At 43.7% G+C, this 17,635-nt stretch overlaps 1 protein-coding gene across 13 annotated transcripts in view; it reads right to left on the minus strand.

The window, feature by feature from the left end:
- Window positions 1–17,635, minus strand: part of smoc1 (SPARC related modular calcium binding 1) — a 180,082-nt gene that overhangs the window by 78,994 nt on the left and 83,453 nt on the right. For 10 of the 13 annotated variants that reach the window (XM_042330345.1, XM_042330343.1, XM_042330346.1 and 7 more), the window contains 3 exons: window positions 13,109–13,189; window positions 3,525–3,717; window positions 1,131–1,213 (listed from right to left, as the gene is read on the minus strand). In XM_042330345.1, coding sequence (XP_042186279.1) covers window positions 1,131–1,213; window positions 3,525–3,717; window positions 13,109–13,189 — 357 coding nt within the window. The remainder of the gene's footprint in view (window positions 1–1,130; window positions 1,214–3,524; window positions 3,718–13,108; window positions 13,190–17,635) is intronic. The other 3 variants (XM_042330355.1, XM_042330354.1, XM_042330352.1) reach the window with 1 other exon arrangement.

The raw sequence follows: 17,635 nt of genomic DNA on the forward strand, positions 1-17,635 counted from the left end.
TTTAAGTAATTAATTTGCATTTTATTGCATGACATAAGTATTTGATCACCTACCAACCAGTAAGAATTCCGGCTCTCACAGACCTGTTCGTTTTTCTTTAAGAAGCCCTCCTGTTCTCCACTCATTACCTGTATTAACTGCACCTGTTTGAACTCGTTACCTGTATAAAAGACACCTGTCCACACACTCAATCAAACAGACTCCAACCTCTCCACAATGGCCAAGACCAGAGAGCTGTGTAAGGACATCAGAGATGAAATTGTAGACCTGCACAAGGCTGGGATGGGCTACAGGACAATAGGCAAGCAGCTTGGTGAGAAGGCAACAACTGTTGGCGCAATTATTTGAAAATGGAAGAAGTTCAAGATGACGGTCAATCACCCTCGGTCTGGGGCTCCATGCAAGATCTCACCTTGTGGGGCATCAATGATCATGAGGAAGGTGAGGGATCAGCCCAGAAATACACGGCAGGACCTGGTCAATGACCCGAAGAGAGCTGGGACCACAATCTCAAAGAAAACCATTAGTAACACACTACGCCGTCATGGATTAAAATCCTGTTGTTTGGAGGTGACCAAATACTTATTTTCCACCATAATTTGCAAATAAATTCATAAAAAATTGTACAATGTGATTTTCTGGATTTTTTTTTCTAATTTTGTCTGTCATAGATGAAGTGTACCTATGATGAAAATTACAGGCCTCTATCATCTTTTTAAGTGGGAGAACTTGCACAATTGGTGGCTGACTAAATACTTTTTTGCCCCACTGTATAAGATCCAAAATACACTTGTATATACTTTTTTATTATTTATATATATTTTTTATCTTTATTTAACTAGGCAAGTCAGTTTAGAACAAATTATTATTTTCAATGACGGCCTAGGAACAGTGGGTTAACTGCCTTGTTCATGAGCAGAACGACAGATTTTTTACCTTGTCAGCTCGGGGATTTGATCTTGCCACCTTTCAGTTACTAGTCCCAACGCCTTAACCACTGGGCTACCTGCCGCCCCATAGAACCTCTTATATACACTCTCCTCAATATATAAGCTATAATACACACTCTCACCAATATATAAACTCTTATATACTGTAAGGCGCTGAGTCAGAGTGTCCTTTCCTCTCACCTGTCAGGTCTCGGCCCTGGAAAGGATCTTCAACGTCGGAGACCATCGAACGAGCCGTGCTGTCACACTCTGGGGTCTGGTACCTGTCACAGAGCGAAAGAAAGGCAGAGAGAGGGAGGGAGAGAGAGTCTGTCTCCTACCTTCCTTTTAACTCAGAGTACCTCAGTGATACAACAGTAAGGAGAGACAAGAGAGTAGCTGTTAGATACAACAGTAAGGAGAGACAAGAGAGTACCTCAGAGATACAACTACATGATTTAAAAAGATGGACATGAGCGAAAGACCACAGAGTGTGTGTGTGTGTTTGTGAGAACACAGGCCTGCAGAAGAACAAAACGACCTCTGTTGTCATACCAAATCTCACAAAACAAGAGTCTCTGCCAACTGCCTCTGAGTCTCTCTCTCTCTCTCTCACACCAGGAATGTGAATTAAAGGCTACACCGGGAAGGCTACAGAATAAATGGCTTTCAGGAGGAGAAGAGTACGACTTAGAAACATGTTGTTTGGCTTCAGTTAATTAAGAATGATCCCATGCCATTCTCACAATGTATGTCAACCATACAGCAATGTATCAAATCATTAGTAATCAAGACTGTGTGTGTGTGTGTGTGTGTGTGTGTGTGTGTGTGTGTGTGTGTGTGTGTGTGTGTGTGTGTGTGTGTGTGTGTGTGTGTGTGTGTGTGTGTGTGTGTGTGTGTGTGTGTGAACGGTGGATATAATTTGGCCTGGCGTGTGAATTGTATGTTTCTGAGTGTTTCTAAATGGAAATGTTCAGGGAGGGTACATGTGTCTCTCATTTACTTTTTATACAAGAGATGCTCTTTTTTTTTGGTCAAAGTTCCAAGACGGAGTGTTTGGAGCGTGACTGTGTTCTAAAACAGAATGTTTGGAGCATGACTGTGTTCTAAAACAGAGTGTTTGGAGCGTGACTGTGTTCTAAAACAGAATGTTTGGAGCATGACTGTGTTCTAAAACAGAGTGTTTGGAGCGTGACTGTGTTCTAAAACAGAGTGTTTGGAGCGTGACTGTGTTCTAAAACAGAGTGTTTGGAGCGTGACTGTGTTCTAAAACAGAATGTTTGGAGCGTGATTGTGTTCTAAAACAGAGTGTTTGGAGCGTGACTGTGTTCTAAAACAGAGTGTTTGGAGCGTGACTGTGTTCTAAAACAGAATGTTTGGAGCGTGACTGTGTTCTAAAACAGAGTGTTTGGAGCGTGACTGTGTTCTAAAACAGAGTGTTTGGAGCGTGACTGTGTTCTAAAACAGAGTGTTTGGAGCGTGACTGTGTTCTAAAACAGAATGTTTGGAGCATGACTGTGTTCTAAAACAGAGTGTTTGGAGCGTGACTGTGTTCTGCCTGCTGATACATCATAGGTTCTTCTGGCGAGGGAAACTGTAAAGGTTACTACGACGAGACACACAGTGTACTGTAAAGGTTACTACGACGACACACAGTGTATTCTTAAGCACGACGCAACGCGGAGTGCCTGGACACAGCCCTTAGCTGTGGTATAATGGCCATATACCACAAACCCCTGAGGTGCCTTATTGTTATTATAAACGGGTTACCAACGTAATTAGAGCAGTAAAAATACTGCTATGGATTTCAGCCAATCAGCATTCAGAGCTCGAACCACGCAAGTTTATACATCTATAAAACCTTGCGTTGTGCCTACGAACAGCCCTTAGCCGTGGTATATTGGCTATATACCACATCCCCTCCTTATTGCTAGTAAAAATACTGTGCAAATGTCCTTTTCACCAATAATAATTATAATAATAATCACACTGCTTCTTTATCAGTTTTTTGTAAGTTTATATTGATTTAAGATTACTTTTATTTTTTGACAAATCCACCAGTACTGGATTTGAACTGCTTTTTTTGTACCTGTGTGTCTTTCTGTTAAAACCCAAAACCCTCTAAAACAGGAGAGAATGCTCTTAATACTCTTCATATTCAAAAAGAAAGTCAACCAGATGTCATCCATCTTCCAAACATATTTACATAATACAGTCAAGACAACCCATTTAACGAATTCATTGGTTTTCTGGGGACATATCCATATCCTCAGAGAGAGATCTCTCTAATAAACATTATTGCATATTTTTATTTCATCATATTCAAACAGTTTAGTCAAATAAATGAAAGCTTGATGAAATGTCAAAGTTGAGATATATTTTCCCAGCCTGGTCCCAGATCTGCTTCTTGCCAACTCCCACGGTCATCATAGACAGCACAAACAGAGCTGGGACCAGGCTCCAATCTTCATTCATTGATCAACAACATGGTGTGTGTGTGTGTGTGTGTGTGTGTGTGTGTGTGTGTGTGTGTGTGTGTGTGTGTGTGTGTGTGTGTGTGTGTGTGTGTGTGTGTGTGTGTGTGTGCATGTCTACCTGGTAGAGGTGCCTGGTATTGGTCTCCCTGTGTCTACCAGAACACACCAACAGTACCCAGTGGACTGGTGGCACTGTACAGGCTTGTGGAGGCCCCCTGGTCCACAGTCTGGAATGTAGATGGCCTCACGAGGGTTCTGACGGGCCTCGTCCAGGGCACTCTGCCTCTCCTGGTCACAAGAGGGAACTTTCTCTAAAACCATGAGAAACACACTCAATACACACACAGACAACATGACAAATAGTCAAATATACTGACACATACAGACAACATGACAAACAGCAAACATACTCAGGAGGACAGACAGACAGACAGACAGACAGACAGACAGACAGACAGACAGACAGACAGACAGACAGACAGACAGACAGACAGACAGACAGGCAGGCAGGCAGGCAGGCAGGCAGGCAGGCAGACAGACAGACAGACAGACAGACAGACAGACAGACAGACAGACAGACAGACAGACAGACAGACAGACAGACAGACAGACAGACAGACAGACAGACAGTAACATTCACATAACACACATACAGTCCAGTCAGCCCTGTATCTTATTAGACAGACTTACTGGAACAAAATGATGAAATACAAAATGTGAGGGAGAAACTCAGTGAAGATCAAACTGCACATTAATAGGGAGAGAAGCAGCTGAGAGAGCGAGAGAGAGAGAGAGAGAGAGAGAGAGAGAGAGTGAGAGAGAAAAGAGAGAGAGAGAAAGAGAGAGAGAGGGAAAATAGAGAGAGAGAGAAAGAGAGAGAGAGAAAGAGAGAGAGGCAGAGCCAGAGAGAGAGAGAGAGAGAGAGAGGCAGAGCCAGAGAGAGAGAGAGAGAGAGAGAGAGAGAGAGAGAGAGAGAGGCAGGCAGGGTACGGGCCAAGAGCACCACCGCAACATGTGGAAGCTCTAACAGCACAGCGTTTGCTGGGCGCTGAAGTGGGATTTTGCCACCCTACCACCTTCCATCCATTTCTCTTTTTCAATCAAGTGTGTTAATGAAACAGTAAGCTACAACAACAGCTCTAAGGCAAAGGGCTCTCCCTCTTTCTCTCTCCTCTCTTCTCGCTCTCCTTCCCTATGGCTCCTCACAGCCTCTCCTTCCCTATCTCTCCTCTCCTCACAGCCTCTCCTTCCCTATCTCTCCTCTCCTTCCCTATCTCTCCTCTCCTCACAGCCTCTCCTTCCCTATCTCTCCTCTCCTCACAGCCTCTCCTTCCATATCTCTCCTCTCCTCACAGCCTCTCCTTCCCTATCTCTCCTCTCCTCACAGCCTCTCCTTCCCTATCTCTCCTCTCCTCACAGCCTCTCCTTCCCTATCTCTCCTCTCCTTCCATATCTCTCCTCTCCTCACAGCCTCTCCTTCCCTATCTCTCCGTACTGGTGTGTCTGGGTTCAGTATAGTACAGCTGGAGAAGGGAGCAGCATGTCCCCATACATTGTCCCAGATGGATCCCTACTCCTTATCGTGGACTACTGTGGACCAGGGGCCCATAGATGCACTTCAATGACAATTACAGTGTAAACTACACTGTTAGTACGTCTCCTCGTGTTGCTCATTACTATCATTACGTTAAGGACTGTTTAAGATTTCACGTCTAGGAGACAGACAACTGATGAACCTGGGCGGTTTGGGGTCACTCTAAATGATCTGTTTATTATACAGAGAGGGTATCCTGGCACCAGGCGTTGCAACGATTCATTTTTTATACATATAGATGGAAAAGGGCTGCATGTGATCTCAGATCGCCGCCTGGCCCGTCTCGTTGATCCTGTCATCTTCGCCCTGGCCCGTCTCGTTGATCCTGTCATCTTCGCCCTGGCCCGTCTCGTTGATCCTGTCATCTTCGCCCTGGCCCGTCTCGTTGATCCTGTCATCTTCGCCCTGGCCCGTCTCGTTGATCCTGTCATCTTCGCCCTGGCCCGTCTCGTTGATCCTGTCATCTTCGCCCTGGCCCGTCTCGTTGATCCTGTCATCTTCGCCCTGGCCCGTCTCGTTGATCCTCTCAGCTCTCTGTGTGTCAGTGAAACGTAGTGTATCCTGTCATCTTCGCCCTGGCCCGTCTCGTTGATCCTGTCATCTTCGCCCTGGCCCGTCTCGTTGATCCTGTCATCTTCGCCCTGGCCCGTCTCGTTGATCCTGTCATCTTCGCCCTGGCCCGTCTCGTTGATCCTGTCATCTTCGCCCTGGCCCGTCTCGTTGATCCTGTCATCTTCGCCCTGGCCCGTCTCGTTGATCCTGTCATCTTCGCCCTGGCCCGTCTCGTTGATCCTGTCATCTTCGCCCTGGCCCGTCTCGTTGATCCTGTCATCTTCGCCCTGGCCCGTCTCGTTGATCCTGTCATCTTCGCCCTGGCCCGTCTCGTTGATCCTGTCATCTTCGCCCTGGCCCGTCTCGTTGATCCTGTCATCTTCGCCCTGGCCCGTCTCGTTGATCCTGTCATCTTCGCCCTGGCCCGTCTCGTTGATCCTGTCATCTTCGCCCTGGCCCGTCTCGTTGATCCTGTCATCTTCGCCCTGGCCCGTCTCGTTGATCCTGTCATCTTCGCCCTGGCCCGTCTCGTTGATCCTGTCATCTTCGCCCTGGCCCGTCTCGTTGATCCTGTCATCTTCGCCCTGGCCCGTCTCGTTGATCCTGTCATCTTCGCCCTGGCCCGTCTCGTTGATCCTGTCATCTTCGCCCTGGCCCGTCTCGTTGATCCTGTCATCTTCGCCCTGGCCCGTCTCGTTGATCCTGTCATCTTCGCCCTGGCCCGTCTCGTTGATCCTGTCATCTTCGCCCTGGCCCGTCTCGTTGATCCTCTCAGCTCTCTGTGTGTCAGTGAAACGTAGTGTATCCTGTCATCTTCGCCCTGGCCCGTCTCGTTGATCCTCTCAGCTCTCTGTTTGTCAGGGAAACATAATGTATCCTGTCATCTTCGCCCTGGCCCGTCTCGTTGATCCTCTCAGCTCTCTGTGTGTCAGTGAAACGTAGTGTATCCTGTCATCTTCGCCCTGGCCCGTCTCATTGATCCTCTCAGCTCTCTGTTTGTCAGGGAAACGTAATGTATCCTGTCATCTTCGCCCTGGCCCGTCTCGTTGATCCTCTCAGCTCTCTGTGTGTCAGTGAAACGTAGTGTATCCTGTCATCTTCGCCCTGGCCCGTCTCGTTGATCCCCTCAGCTCTCTGTGTGTCAGTGAAACGTAGTGTATCCTGTCATCTTCGCCCTGGCCCGTCTCATTGATCCTCTCAGCTCTCTGTGTGTCAGTGAAACGTAGTGTATCCTGTCATCTTCGCCCTGGCCCGTCTCGTTGATCCTCTCAGCTCTCTGTGTGTCAGTGAAACGTAGTGTATCCTGTCATCTTCGCCCTGGCCCGTCTCGTTGATCCTCTCAGCTCTCTGTGTGTCAGTGAAACGTAGTGTATCCTGTCATCTTCGCCCTGGCCCGTCTCGTTGATCCCCTCAGCTCTCTGTGTGTCAGTGAAACGTAGTGTATCCTGTCATCTTCGCCCTGGCCCGTCTCATTGATCCTCTCAGCTCTCTGTGTGTCAGTGAAACGTAGTGTATCCTGTCATCTTCGCCCTGGCCCGTCTCGTTGATCCTCTCAGCTCTCTGTGTGTCAGTGAAACGTAGTGTATCCTGTCATCTTCGCCCTGGCCCATCTCGTTGATCCTCTCAGCTCTCTGTGTGTCAGTGAAACGTAGTGTATCCTGTCATCTTCGCCCTGGCCCATCTCGTTGATCCTCTCAGCTCTCTGTTTGTCAGGGAAACGTAATGTATCCTGTCATCTTCGCCCTGGCCGTCTCCATACATCCTCAATTCTGATCTAGTCATTTGGTTATTTTTATTCACTTGTCCCCATCATCATATCATCAGCCGACGCTGTGAAGGATGACAAACAGCCTAAAGCAAACACATTACCATGGTTTCCTAGAGAGACGCCCCAAGAGGAAGAGAGGCTCAATGATAATTATATCAATAGTTTGCTGAACACATTGATCATCTAGAAAATGTTTGTTCTCCATTTGCTATACCTTCCTCTCTTTCTCATTGGCTGTCCCCTCCTCTACTCTCATTGGCTGTCCCCTCCTCTACTCTCATTGGCTGTCCCCTCCTCTACTCTCATTGGCTGTCCCCTCCTCTACTCTCATTGGCTGTCCCCTCCTCTACTCTCATTGGCTGTCCCCTCCTCTACTCTCATTGGCTGTCCCCTCCTCTACTCTCATTGGCTGTCCCCTCCTCTACTCTCATTGGCTGTCCCCTGCTCTACTCTCATTGGCTGTCCCCTCCTCTACTCTCATTGGCTGTCCCCTCCTCTACTCTCATTGGCTGTCCCCTCCTCTACTCTCATTGGCTGTCCCCTCCTCTACTCTCATTGGCTGTCCCCTACTCTCCTCTCATGGCTGTACCTTCCTCTCTTTCTCATTGGCTGTCCCCTCCTCTACTCTCCTCTCCTCTCCTGTCTGAGCGGCTCTCAACATCTCCAAAGCAAAAGGTCAAAGAAAACAGTCCAGGACTCTAGAGTGGTCACAGTTAAGAGCCTGCTATAAACACAATATTCTCTCTAACGCTCTCTCTCTCTTTCTCTCCCTCTCTGAAAGACACATAGCCAGCACCCCCCTTCTACTCTCCACGCAATCACTACAAAGGTGTCTTTCAGCTGTGGGGTAATCACCACAATGGTGTACAGCTGCAGTGATCGGTAAGCTGCTCTGACAGCTGACTCTTAAAGTTAATGAGGGAGATATAAGTCTCCAACTTCAGTGATTTTTGCAATTCGTTCCAGTCATTGGCAGCAGAGAACTGGAAGGAAAGGCGGCCAAAGGAGGAATTGGCTTTGGGGGTGACCAGTGAAATATACCTGCTGGAGTGCGTGCTACGGGTGGGTGCTACTATGGTAACCAGTGAGCTGAGATAAGGCGGAGCTTTACCTAGCAAAGACTTATAGATGACCTGGAGCCAGTGGGTTTGGCGACGAGTATGTAGCGAGGACCAGCCAACGAAGAGCATACGGGTCGCAGTGGTGGGTAGTATATGTGGCTTTGGTGACAAAACAGATGGCACTGTGATAGACTGCATCCAATTTGCTGAGTAGAGCGTTGGAGGCTAATTTGTAAAAGACCTCGCCGAAGTCAAGTATCGGTAGGAGAGTCAGTTTTACGAGGATAAGTTTGGTAGCATGAGTGAAGGAGGCTTTGTTGCGAAATAGGAAGCCGATTCTAGATTTACTCTCAGATTGTTAAGGAATACTAAAAGCTATCAAGCCCTGGACAAACCTGCTGTTCACTATTTAACAAACACACACACAGTCTCTGTCTGAGGAGTGACAAAATCTGCCTCCTCACACACACACACACACACACACACACACACACACACACACACACACATACACACACACACACAAACACTCTCTGTCTGAGGAGTTACGCAACGTCGTGTCCCTGTCCTCTCAGGACATGACATGTTAATGAGAAACAGGAAGCCAGTGTTTCCACAGGAGTTCCAAAGAGCTTTCACTCTCAATCTGTTTTTACAATGAATATAGCCTGGTTATTGTTAAAAGCATATAGCCTTTGGTTTATTCAGCTAATCTTTTCCTACTATGCATTGTTGGTTAAGGGCTTGCAAGTAAGCATTTGGCTCATTTGACAAATAACATTACATTTAATTTTATTAGAATACAGTCCTCCTTTCAGAATATAGTCCTCCTCTCAGAATACAGTCCTCCTTTCAGAATACAGTCCTCCTCTCAAAATACAGTCCTCCTTTCAGAATACAGTCCACCTTTCAGAATACAGTCCTCCTTTCAGAATACAGTCCTCCTCTCAGAATATAGTCCTCCTCTCAGAATACAGTCCTCCTCTCAAAATGCAGTCCTCTCAGAATACAGTCCTCCTCTCAGAATACAGTCCTCCTCTCAGAATACAGTCCTCCTTTCAGAATACAGTCCTCCTCTCAGAATACAGTCCTCCTTTCAGAATACAGTCCTCCTCTCAGAATATAGTCCTCCTCTCAGAATACAGTCCTCCTCTCAGAATACAGTCCTCCTCTCAGAATACAGTCCTCCTTTCAGAATACAGTCCTCCTCTCAGAATATAGTCCTCCTCTCAGAATACAGTCCTCCTCTCAGAATACATTCCTCCTCTCAGAATATAGTCCTCCTCTCAGAATACAGTCCTCCTCTCAGAATACATTCCCCCTCTCAGAATATAGTCCTCCTTTCAGAATACAGTCCCCCTCTCAGAATACAGTCCTCCTCTCAGAATATAGTCCCCCTCTCAGAATACAGTCCTCCTTTCAGAATACAGTCCCCCTCTCAGAATACAGTCCTCCTTTCAGAATACAGTCCTCTGTGGCCTGGCTGGTCTAGTCATAATGTTGCAGCATCAGGTGTCTAAGGCAAGGCCTCAACTCTGTTCCACTTGAAATATTGACCGTAATTCAAATCCACAAACCTTTGGGGAGCAACATTACAACATTATACCGGGACAGTCTGCTGTTCTCTACTGCATCAATAGCCACTACAGGGGGAGACAAATTGAGACAGACTCTGGCCAGGACTCAGACTCTGTTCGTGCTCTGGCAGTTCCAAGGGGAAGAGAGGGAGTCAGCAGTGTGATTCAGTCTATACTGAAGTAAACTCCTCACACAGTGTGATTCAGTCTGTACTGTAGAAAACTCCCCACTCACCTCTGAGTCGTAAATGACACCCTATTCCCTATATAGGGTGCTATTTGGGACGCGCCCCTGCGTATCTATATAGAGAATAGGGTTTTATTTGGGATGCACCCTCCATCTATGAGTCACTATTCTAACACACACCCACCCCCCCACCCCCCCAGCCCACTCTCTCCCTCTCTCTCACTCTGTTCTCTTTCTCTGTCCCATTATCCCTCCCTCAGACGATGTTCTGTAGCGTGAAACCAACTCGGTTCCAGAGAGAACGACTGGGCATACCTAGGGGCTGCTGTAAGTGTTCAGGGTTAATTGTCATGGAGACACAGACCGGCTAAACAAATTACACCCAGAGAAACACGATCCCGACGTTGTAAGCTGTCCTCTCCCCATCACTGTTCCTCCAATTTAAGTATTTCATTTGTAAAAGGTCTGGAAACAAAGAAGTTGTGCAACCTGTCTCATGAGAGGCAGCGATCTGGCACTAGTATCATAGAAAGGCCTACAACCATGTCTGAGAGACCAGAATATATGAGCTGATCTGGCAGTAGTATCATAGAGACCAGAATATATGAGCTGATCTGGCAGTAGTATCATAGAGACCAGAATATATGAGCTGATCTGGCAGTAGTATCATAGAGACCAGAATATATTAGCTGATCTGGCAGTAGTATCATAGAGAGACCAGAATATATTAGCTGATCTGGCAGTAGTATCATAGAGAGACCAGAATATATGAGCTGATCTGGCAGTAGTATCATAGAGACCAGAATATAAGAGCTGATCTGGCAGTAGTATCATAGAGACCAGAATATATTAGCTGATCTGGCAGTAGTATCATAGAGACCAGAATATATCAGCTGATCTGGCAGTAGTATCATAGAGACCAGAATATATTACCTGATCTGGCAGTAATGTCATAGGGAGACCAGAATATATTAGCTGATCTGGCAGTAGTATCATAGGGAGACCAGAATATATTACATGATCTGGCAGTAATGTCATAGGGAGACCAGAATATATTAGCTGATCTGGTAGTAGTATCATAGAGAGACCTGAATATATTAGCTGATCTGGCAGTAAGGTCATAGAGAGACCAGAATATATTAGCTGATCTAGCAGTAATGTCATAGGGAGACCAGAATATATTAGCTGATCTGGCAGTAGTATCATAGGTAGACCAGAATATATTTGCTGATCTGGCAGTAGTATCATAGGGAGACCAGAATATATTTGCTGATCTGGCAGTAGTATCATAGAGACCAGAATATAGTAGCTGATCTGGCAGTAGTGTCATAGACACCAGAATATATTCGATGATCTGGCAGTACTATCATAGAAACCAGAATATATTACATGATCTGGCAGTAATGTCATAGGGAGACCAGAATATATTAGCTGATCTGGCAGTAGTATCATAGAGACCAGAATATATTAGCTGATCTGGCAGTAGTATCATAGAGACCAGAATATATTAGCTGATCTGGTAGTAGTATCATAGAGAGGCCTGAATATATTAGATGATCTGGCAGTAGTATCATAGAGAGACCAGAATATATTAGCTGTTCTGGCAGTAGTATAATAGAGAGACCAGAATATATTAGATGATCTGGCAGTAGTATCATAGAGAGACCAGAATATATTAGATGATCTGGCAGTAGTATCATAGAGAGACCAGAATATATTATATGATCTGGCAGTAATGTCATAGAGAGACCAGAATATATTAGATGATCTGGCAGTACTATCATAGGGAGACCAGAATATATTAGCTGATCTGGCAGTAATGTGATAGAGACCAGAATATATTAGATGATCTGGCAGTAGTATCATAGAGAGACCAGAATATATTATATGATCTGGCAGTAATGTCATAGAGAGACCAGAATATATTAGCTGATCTGGCAGTAGTGTCATAGACACCAGAATATATTAGCTGATCTGGCAGTAGTATCATAGAGAGACCAGAATATATTAGCTGATCTGTCAGTAGTATTATAGAGAGACCAGAATATATTAGCTGATCTGGCAGTAATATCATAGAGACCAGAATATATTAGCTGATCTGGCAGTAGTATCATAGCGAGACCAGAATATATTAGCTAATCTGGCAGTAGTATAATAGAGAGACCTGAATATATTAGCTGATCTGTCAGTAGTATTATAGAGAGACCAGAATATATTAGCTGATCTGGCAGTAATATCATAGAGACCAGACTATATTAGATGATCTGGCAGTACTATCATAGAGACCAGAATATATTAGCTGATCTGGCAGTAGAATCATAGAGAGACCAGAATATATTAGCTGATCTGGCAGTAGTATCATAGGGAGACCATAATGTATTAGCTGATCTGGCAGTAGTATCATAGAGAGACCAAAATATATTAGCTGATCTGGCAGTAATATCATAGAGACCAGAATGTATTAGATGATCTGGCAGTAGTATCATAGAGACCAGAATATATTAGATGATCTGGCAGTAATGTCATAGAGAGACCAGAATATATTAGCTGATCTGGCAGTAGTATCATAGGGAGACCACAATGTATTAGCTGATCTGGCAGTAGTATCATAGAGAGACCAGAATATATTAGCTAATCTGGCAGTAGTATAATAGAGAGACCTGAATATATTAGCTGATCTGGCAGTAGAATCATCAATGAATTAGCTGCTAGTCTCACACTTAAATCAGCAAGAGTAAAATAAACCCAAAGCAAATCTCTTAATCATTTCAGAATTTAAAGGTGCAATCTGCTATTCAAACAACAACAAAGTGGTATTCCTGACAGTTTTTATGTGGGGTGAGAAGCAGAGGGATCGAGCACTCTAAAATCAATCCCAGATTGGCCCTTTAAACCAGTAATCAGCAGTGAGAGTTTGATGGGAAAGTTAACCATAATAGATTGTAATTGTAGACAGCTCTCACCGGGTCGCCTGGTGCTGGAACTGTTCTGTTTACTCTCCTTATAAACCAGCTGTTTGATCCACAAGGTCGGAGCCGTAATCTCTGCAACGATACAGGTAGAGAACAGGGGCGCGTTTAGCAGGATACAATGTTTTGGAACGTTCAGAAATATGCTATTTAGAACAAAAATGCCTCTCTGACATGTAGTATAAGGATCACGTTGGCTCTGTTCATTGGAATTCCCATTTGCAACGTTTGGGAACGTGGAACAGGTACAGTCAGAATACATCAGCAACAGAAACTACAGTACAGTATGAAGACAGGCTAAAACTGCTCCTCCAATAGAAATCCCCGATCACACTTGTTGGCATGGCGACGTTGACTAGCTAAACTCATGCGTAGAAACACGTCATCGGGTCTAACGGTCGTGTTTCTGTCGAACCATCAAATCAAAGGCACTCCTCCCATAGAAAGTTGTTTTTGACAAAAATGAAAACGTGTCAGTTTGTCACATTCACAACATTGTAGTAATGACAGGTTCAGCTACTGAATGTCAGTTTGTCACATTCACAACATTGTAGTAATGACAGGTTCAGCTACTGAATGTCAGTTTGTCACATTCACAACATTGTAGTAATGACAGGTTCAGCTACTGAATGTCAGTTTGTCACATTCACAACATTGTAGTAATGACAGGTTCAGCTACTGAATGTCAGTTTGTCACATTCACAACATTGTAGTAATGACAGGTTCAGCTACTGAATGTCAGTTTGTCACATTCACAACGTTGTAGTAATGACAGGTTCAGCTACTGAATGTCAGTTTGTCACATTCACAACGTTGTAGTAATGACAGGTTCAGCTACTGAATGTCAGTTTGTCACATTCACAACATTGTAGTAATGACAGGTTCAGCTACTGAATGTCAGTTTGTCACATTCACAACGTTGTAGTAATGACAGGTTCAGCTACTTAAAACACTGTCTCGAAGCTAGGATACATATTTCACATCTCCAATTGACTTGCCAAACCATAAACACCGGTCTGGTTGGTCAAGTCTGCTTCGCAATTCGGTCCCAGAAGTTGTGTGATGTTGCACCTCTGGGTTTGAAAACTCTGCGCTATAACATATATAGGAGGTTGGAGCTGTGGGCTCTGCAATGAGATAGAGGCAGAACGACAGTATATGATTAGGGATTCTATATGTGATTCTATGATATTAGTAACATACCGGGTCATCGACTTAGTAACCTACTGGGTCATTGATAATGGAATTTATATGATTAGAATATTCCACCCTGAAACCATATAATTGTATGAAATTTATTAGAATCATAAAACTATAATCTGATGATGTGTGTAGTTTTATTCAGAATTAGAACAAGGACCTTTTGTTCCTTTTTAGTATGTAAGCAGGGTGCATGTGGGAAACAAATGATAAGAGGAGCTATCGACAGACAAGCTGGACCACTGTGTTCCTTACAGGGTATTCTGTCTCCACGTGGAGGGCAGAAACTGTGTGGCTTGCAGAAGATTATGGAACATGTTGTAGATTAAACAATGTATCTGTGTAGTGGAAAAACACAGATTGTCTGAGCAAGGCGTAGCTTAATATTTGAACTTGTATGTATGTGCGTAGGATATCTACTGTTTGTGTGTGAAGGTATGTGCGTAAGGAGCCCGTATAAAATGGATGGCTTTGTACAAAGGACTAGGACGTCCTCGTGAATAAACATTTAGACTAATTGTAATTCAACCAGTATCTTACAAATTCTCTAGTAGTTTAATTGAAGTTTAATTGAAGTTTAATTGAAGTTCAGTTAAAGAACATTGAGAACAAAATTCTCATATGAATTTGGTCCTTCGAGCCGGATCCCAATACCACGCCGAAAAACCGTGCATGGGAGGGTCGTTGACCGTAAATTAAAGACCTGTCCCCTGACATTGGGGTTCCATAACAGGCCGGTATATATCTAAGGTCGGCAGGGACGATGACGAGATCCAACCAACATTGCTTTTCCCAGTCTTCAAGACGAAGGTCAGTAATCTTTATTCACGAATTTGGGGGGGATGATTTAAGATATCTTTGATTTGATGTTCTAAAATATTTGGAATTTACGTTGATGGTTAACTAATTGTGCAGGTCCGAAATGACCTGAGGTAAGGTGCGCTACCATAAATAAAGTTTAACTTAATAGATCTGGCCGACTTTGTGACAGCATGCAGGGTTTGTTAACGCAGGGATATAAATAGGTATTCTGAGATAGGATGGTGATTCTGTACAAATAGGATAACATAAATGTTTAACTAACATGTAGTAAATTAGCCATAGATCAAATTCAAAAGACATACCTAAATAAAGTCCTCGTGAAACTGGTTGATATACAGCGAGGATATAAACTGGGTTTTGTTTTTGTGAAATAGACGGTAATTATATGTGAACAGGATAACCCAAACCAATTCAAAAGACAATACTGAAATAAATTCCAGAAAGAGAGGGAAGCCTAATATAGCCGAGTAAGGTACGATATATTGACTTTAAAAGTCCTTTGACACAACAGAAAACAGGTTGCCAACCGGGACTTTACGACCCCTGGGAAATAGCTTCTAGATAAAGACTCCAGTGAGGAGAAACACACATCGAGACATAAAACATAGAGTGTGAGAATATACCATAGAACATAACTATAGTAATTGGATAACGGTAGAAAGCAAACACATAGATCATAGAGACTTAATATATATATACACATAGATCATAGATATATACACATAGATCATAGAGACTTAATATATATACACATAGATCATAGATATATACACATAGATCATAGATATATACACATAGATCATAGAGACTTAATATATATATACACATAGATCATAGATATATACACATAGATCATAGATATATACACATAGATCATAGATATATACACATAGATCATAGATATATACACATAGATCATAGAGACTTAATATATATACACATAGATCATAGATATATACACATAGATCATAGATATATACACATAGATCATAGATATATACACATAGATCATAGAGACTTAATATATATAGAAATAGAAATATAGATTTATATTCTAGATAAAGATTCCAGTAACATGGGAAGTAAATCCTCCAAGGGAATCCCGGAATTAACGGGAGATGAGAAATATATGGAAAAGATAAGAGGAACATCTATTTTGGCCTGAAATGGAGAGAAAAAAAGGACTATAATTATGAACGAGTTTATAATTCTTTGACATATTTGTAATTCGAACCAATGAGAAGAAAGAAATGGCATAGCCTTGGACTAATGGTAGACTTACGTTAAGTATTCAGGCCATATTCTAAGCCAACAGGACAGGGATGTATGACATCTGTGGTGATCCAGGATCATTGAGAGGACGAGATAAACTTAATCAAACTACGTAATAACCTTAGAGATTACTACCATAGACAGGTGATTTTTCTAAAAATCCATGAATTTCAGACACGGAGACAGTGAGACATTTAGTCAATATTTGGAACAACCTATATTTGATACTGATGGTTGTGGGAAGGAGCGACAGACAGATAGCAGAAAAGGCAGACGGAGAAGGGCTCCCCCGCAGAGGGATGTAGCCAGGGCATTAGAAGGAGTAGCACATCCTAATACAGGAATAGAGGGGGATTCAGAAAATAATTGGTACAAGGATAAGTTTCCCATATTACATGTAATTGTTTAGGTATGCAGCAATATTGATACATGGGCAGAGCCACGTATCAACCATGTATCAACCGGAGGGATGGTACAGGTAATTAGACAACACCTTGTAGAAGAAGGATGGTGGAGCAGGTTAGCCTGATGGATAATGAATGACTTAAAAAAATGTTTTTATAATAAATAAATATAGAAAATGGGTAGAAGCGTTCCCAACTTACTTGGCGGACACAATTATGGTAACAAAATGTTTAGGTCAAGATATTATCCCTAGAGTTGGTTTACTAGGATCTATCTCTTTAAATAATGGATGACATTCTAGCTAATCAGGTAGAACAAATAGAATGACAGAGTTAGGGACCAGAACAAGTAGGCATAGAAGTTGAAGATATACTAGCAGAACACATGAGAAGACTGTTTGTTAACCAAACCCGTATGTCCAAGATTTTGTTTGTCATACAGGTGATACAGGTGAATTACAGGAGAAGGTGATTCACCCAATCCAACCAGGAGACTGGGTGTGGATCCAGTCCCTGAGGAGAATAGACGGGAAGCAGCCCCGTTGGGAAGGCCCATACCAGGGTCTGTTAAACCACCGCCTTGGCCAATAGAATAGCTTGGGTCCACGTTACCCATGGCGAGAAGGTATGTACACATATGTACACATATATATGTACACATATACGCACTGCTGATCACACACAGAGTTAGGAGAATAACTGAGTACCAACAGGGTCCGGGGGTTACCTCCTTAACAAAGATTTCCTATCCCGACCGTTCATCACTGTGGGTGATCCTAGAAGTGTGACTATGGGGTGGTACCTAGCAGACAGACTAAGGGCA

Source organism: Oncorhynchus tshawytscha, linkage group LG11 (assembly GCF_018296145.1).
Source record: "Oncorhynchus tshawytscha isolate Ot180627B linkage group LG11, Otsh_v2.0, whole genome shotgun sequence".
Lineage (NCBI taxonomy): Eukaryota > Metazoa > Chordata > Actinopteri > Salmoniformes > Salmonidae > Oncorhynchus > Oncorhynchus tshawytscha.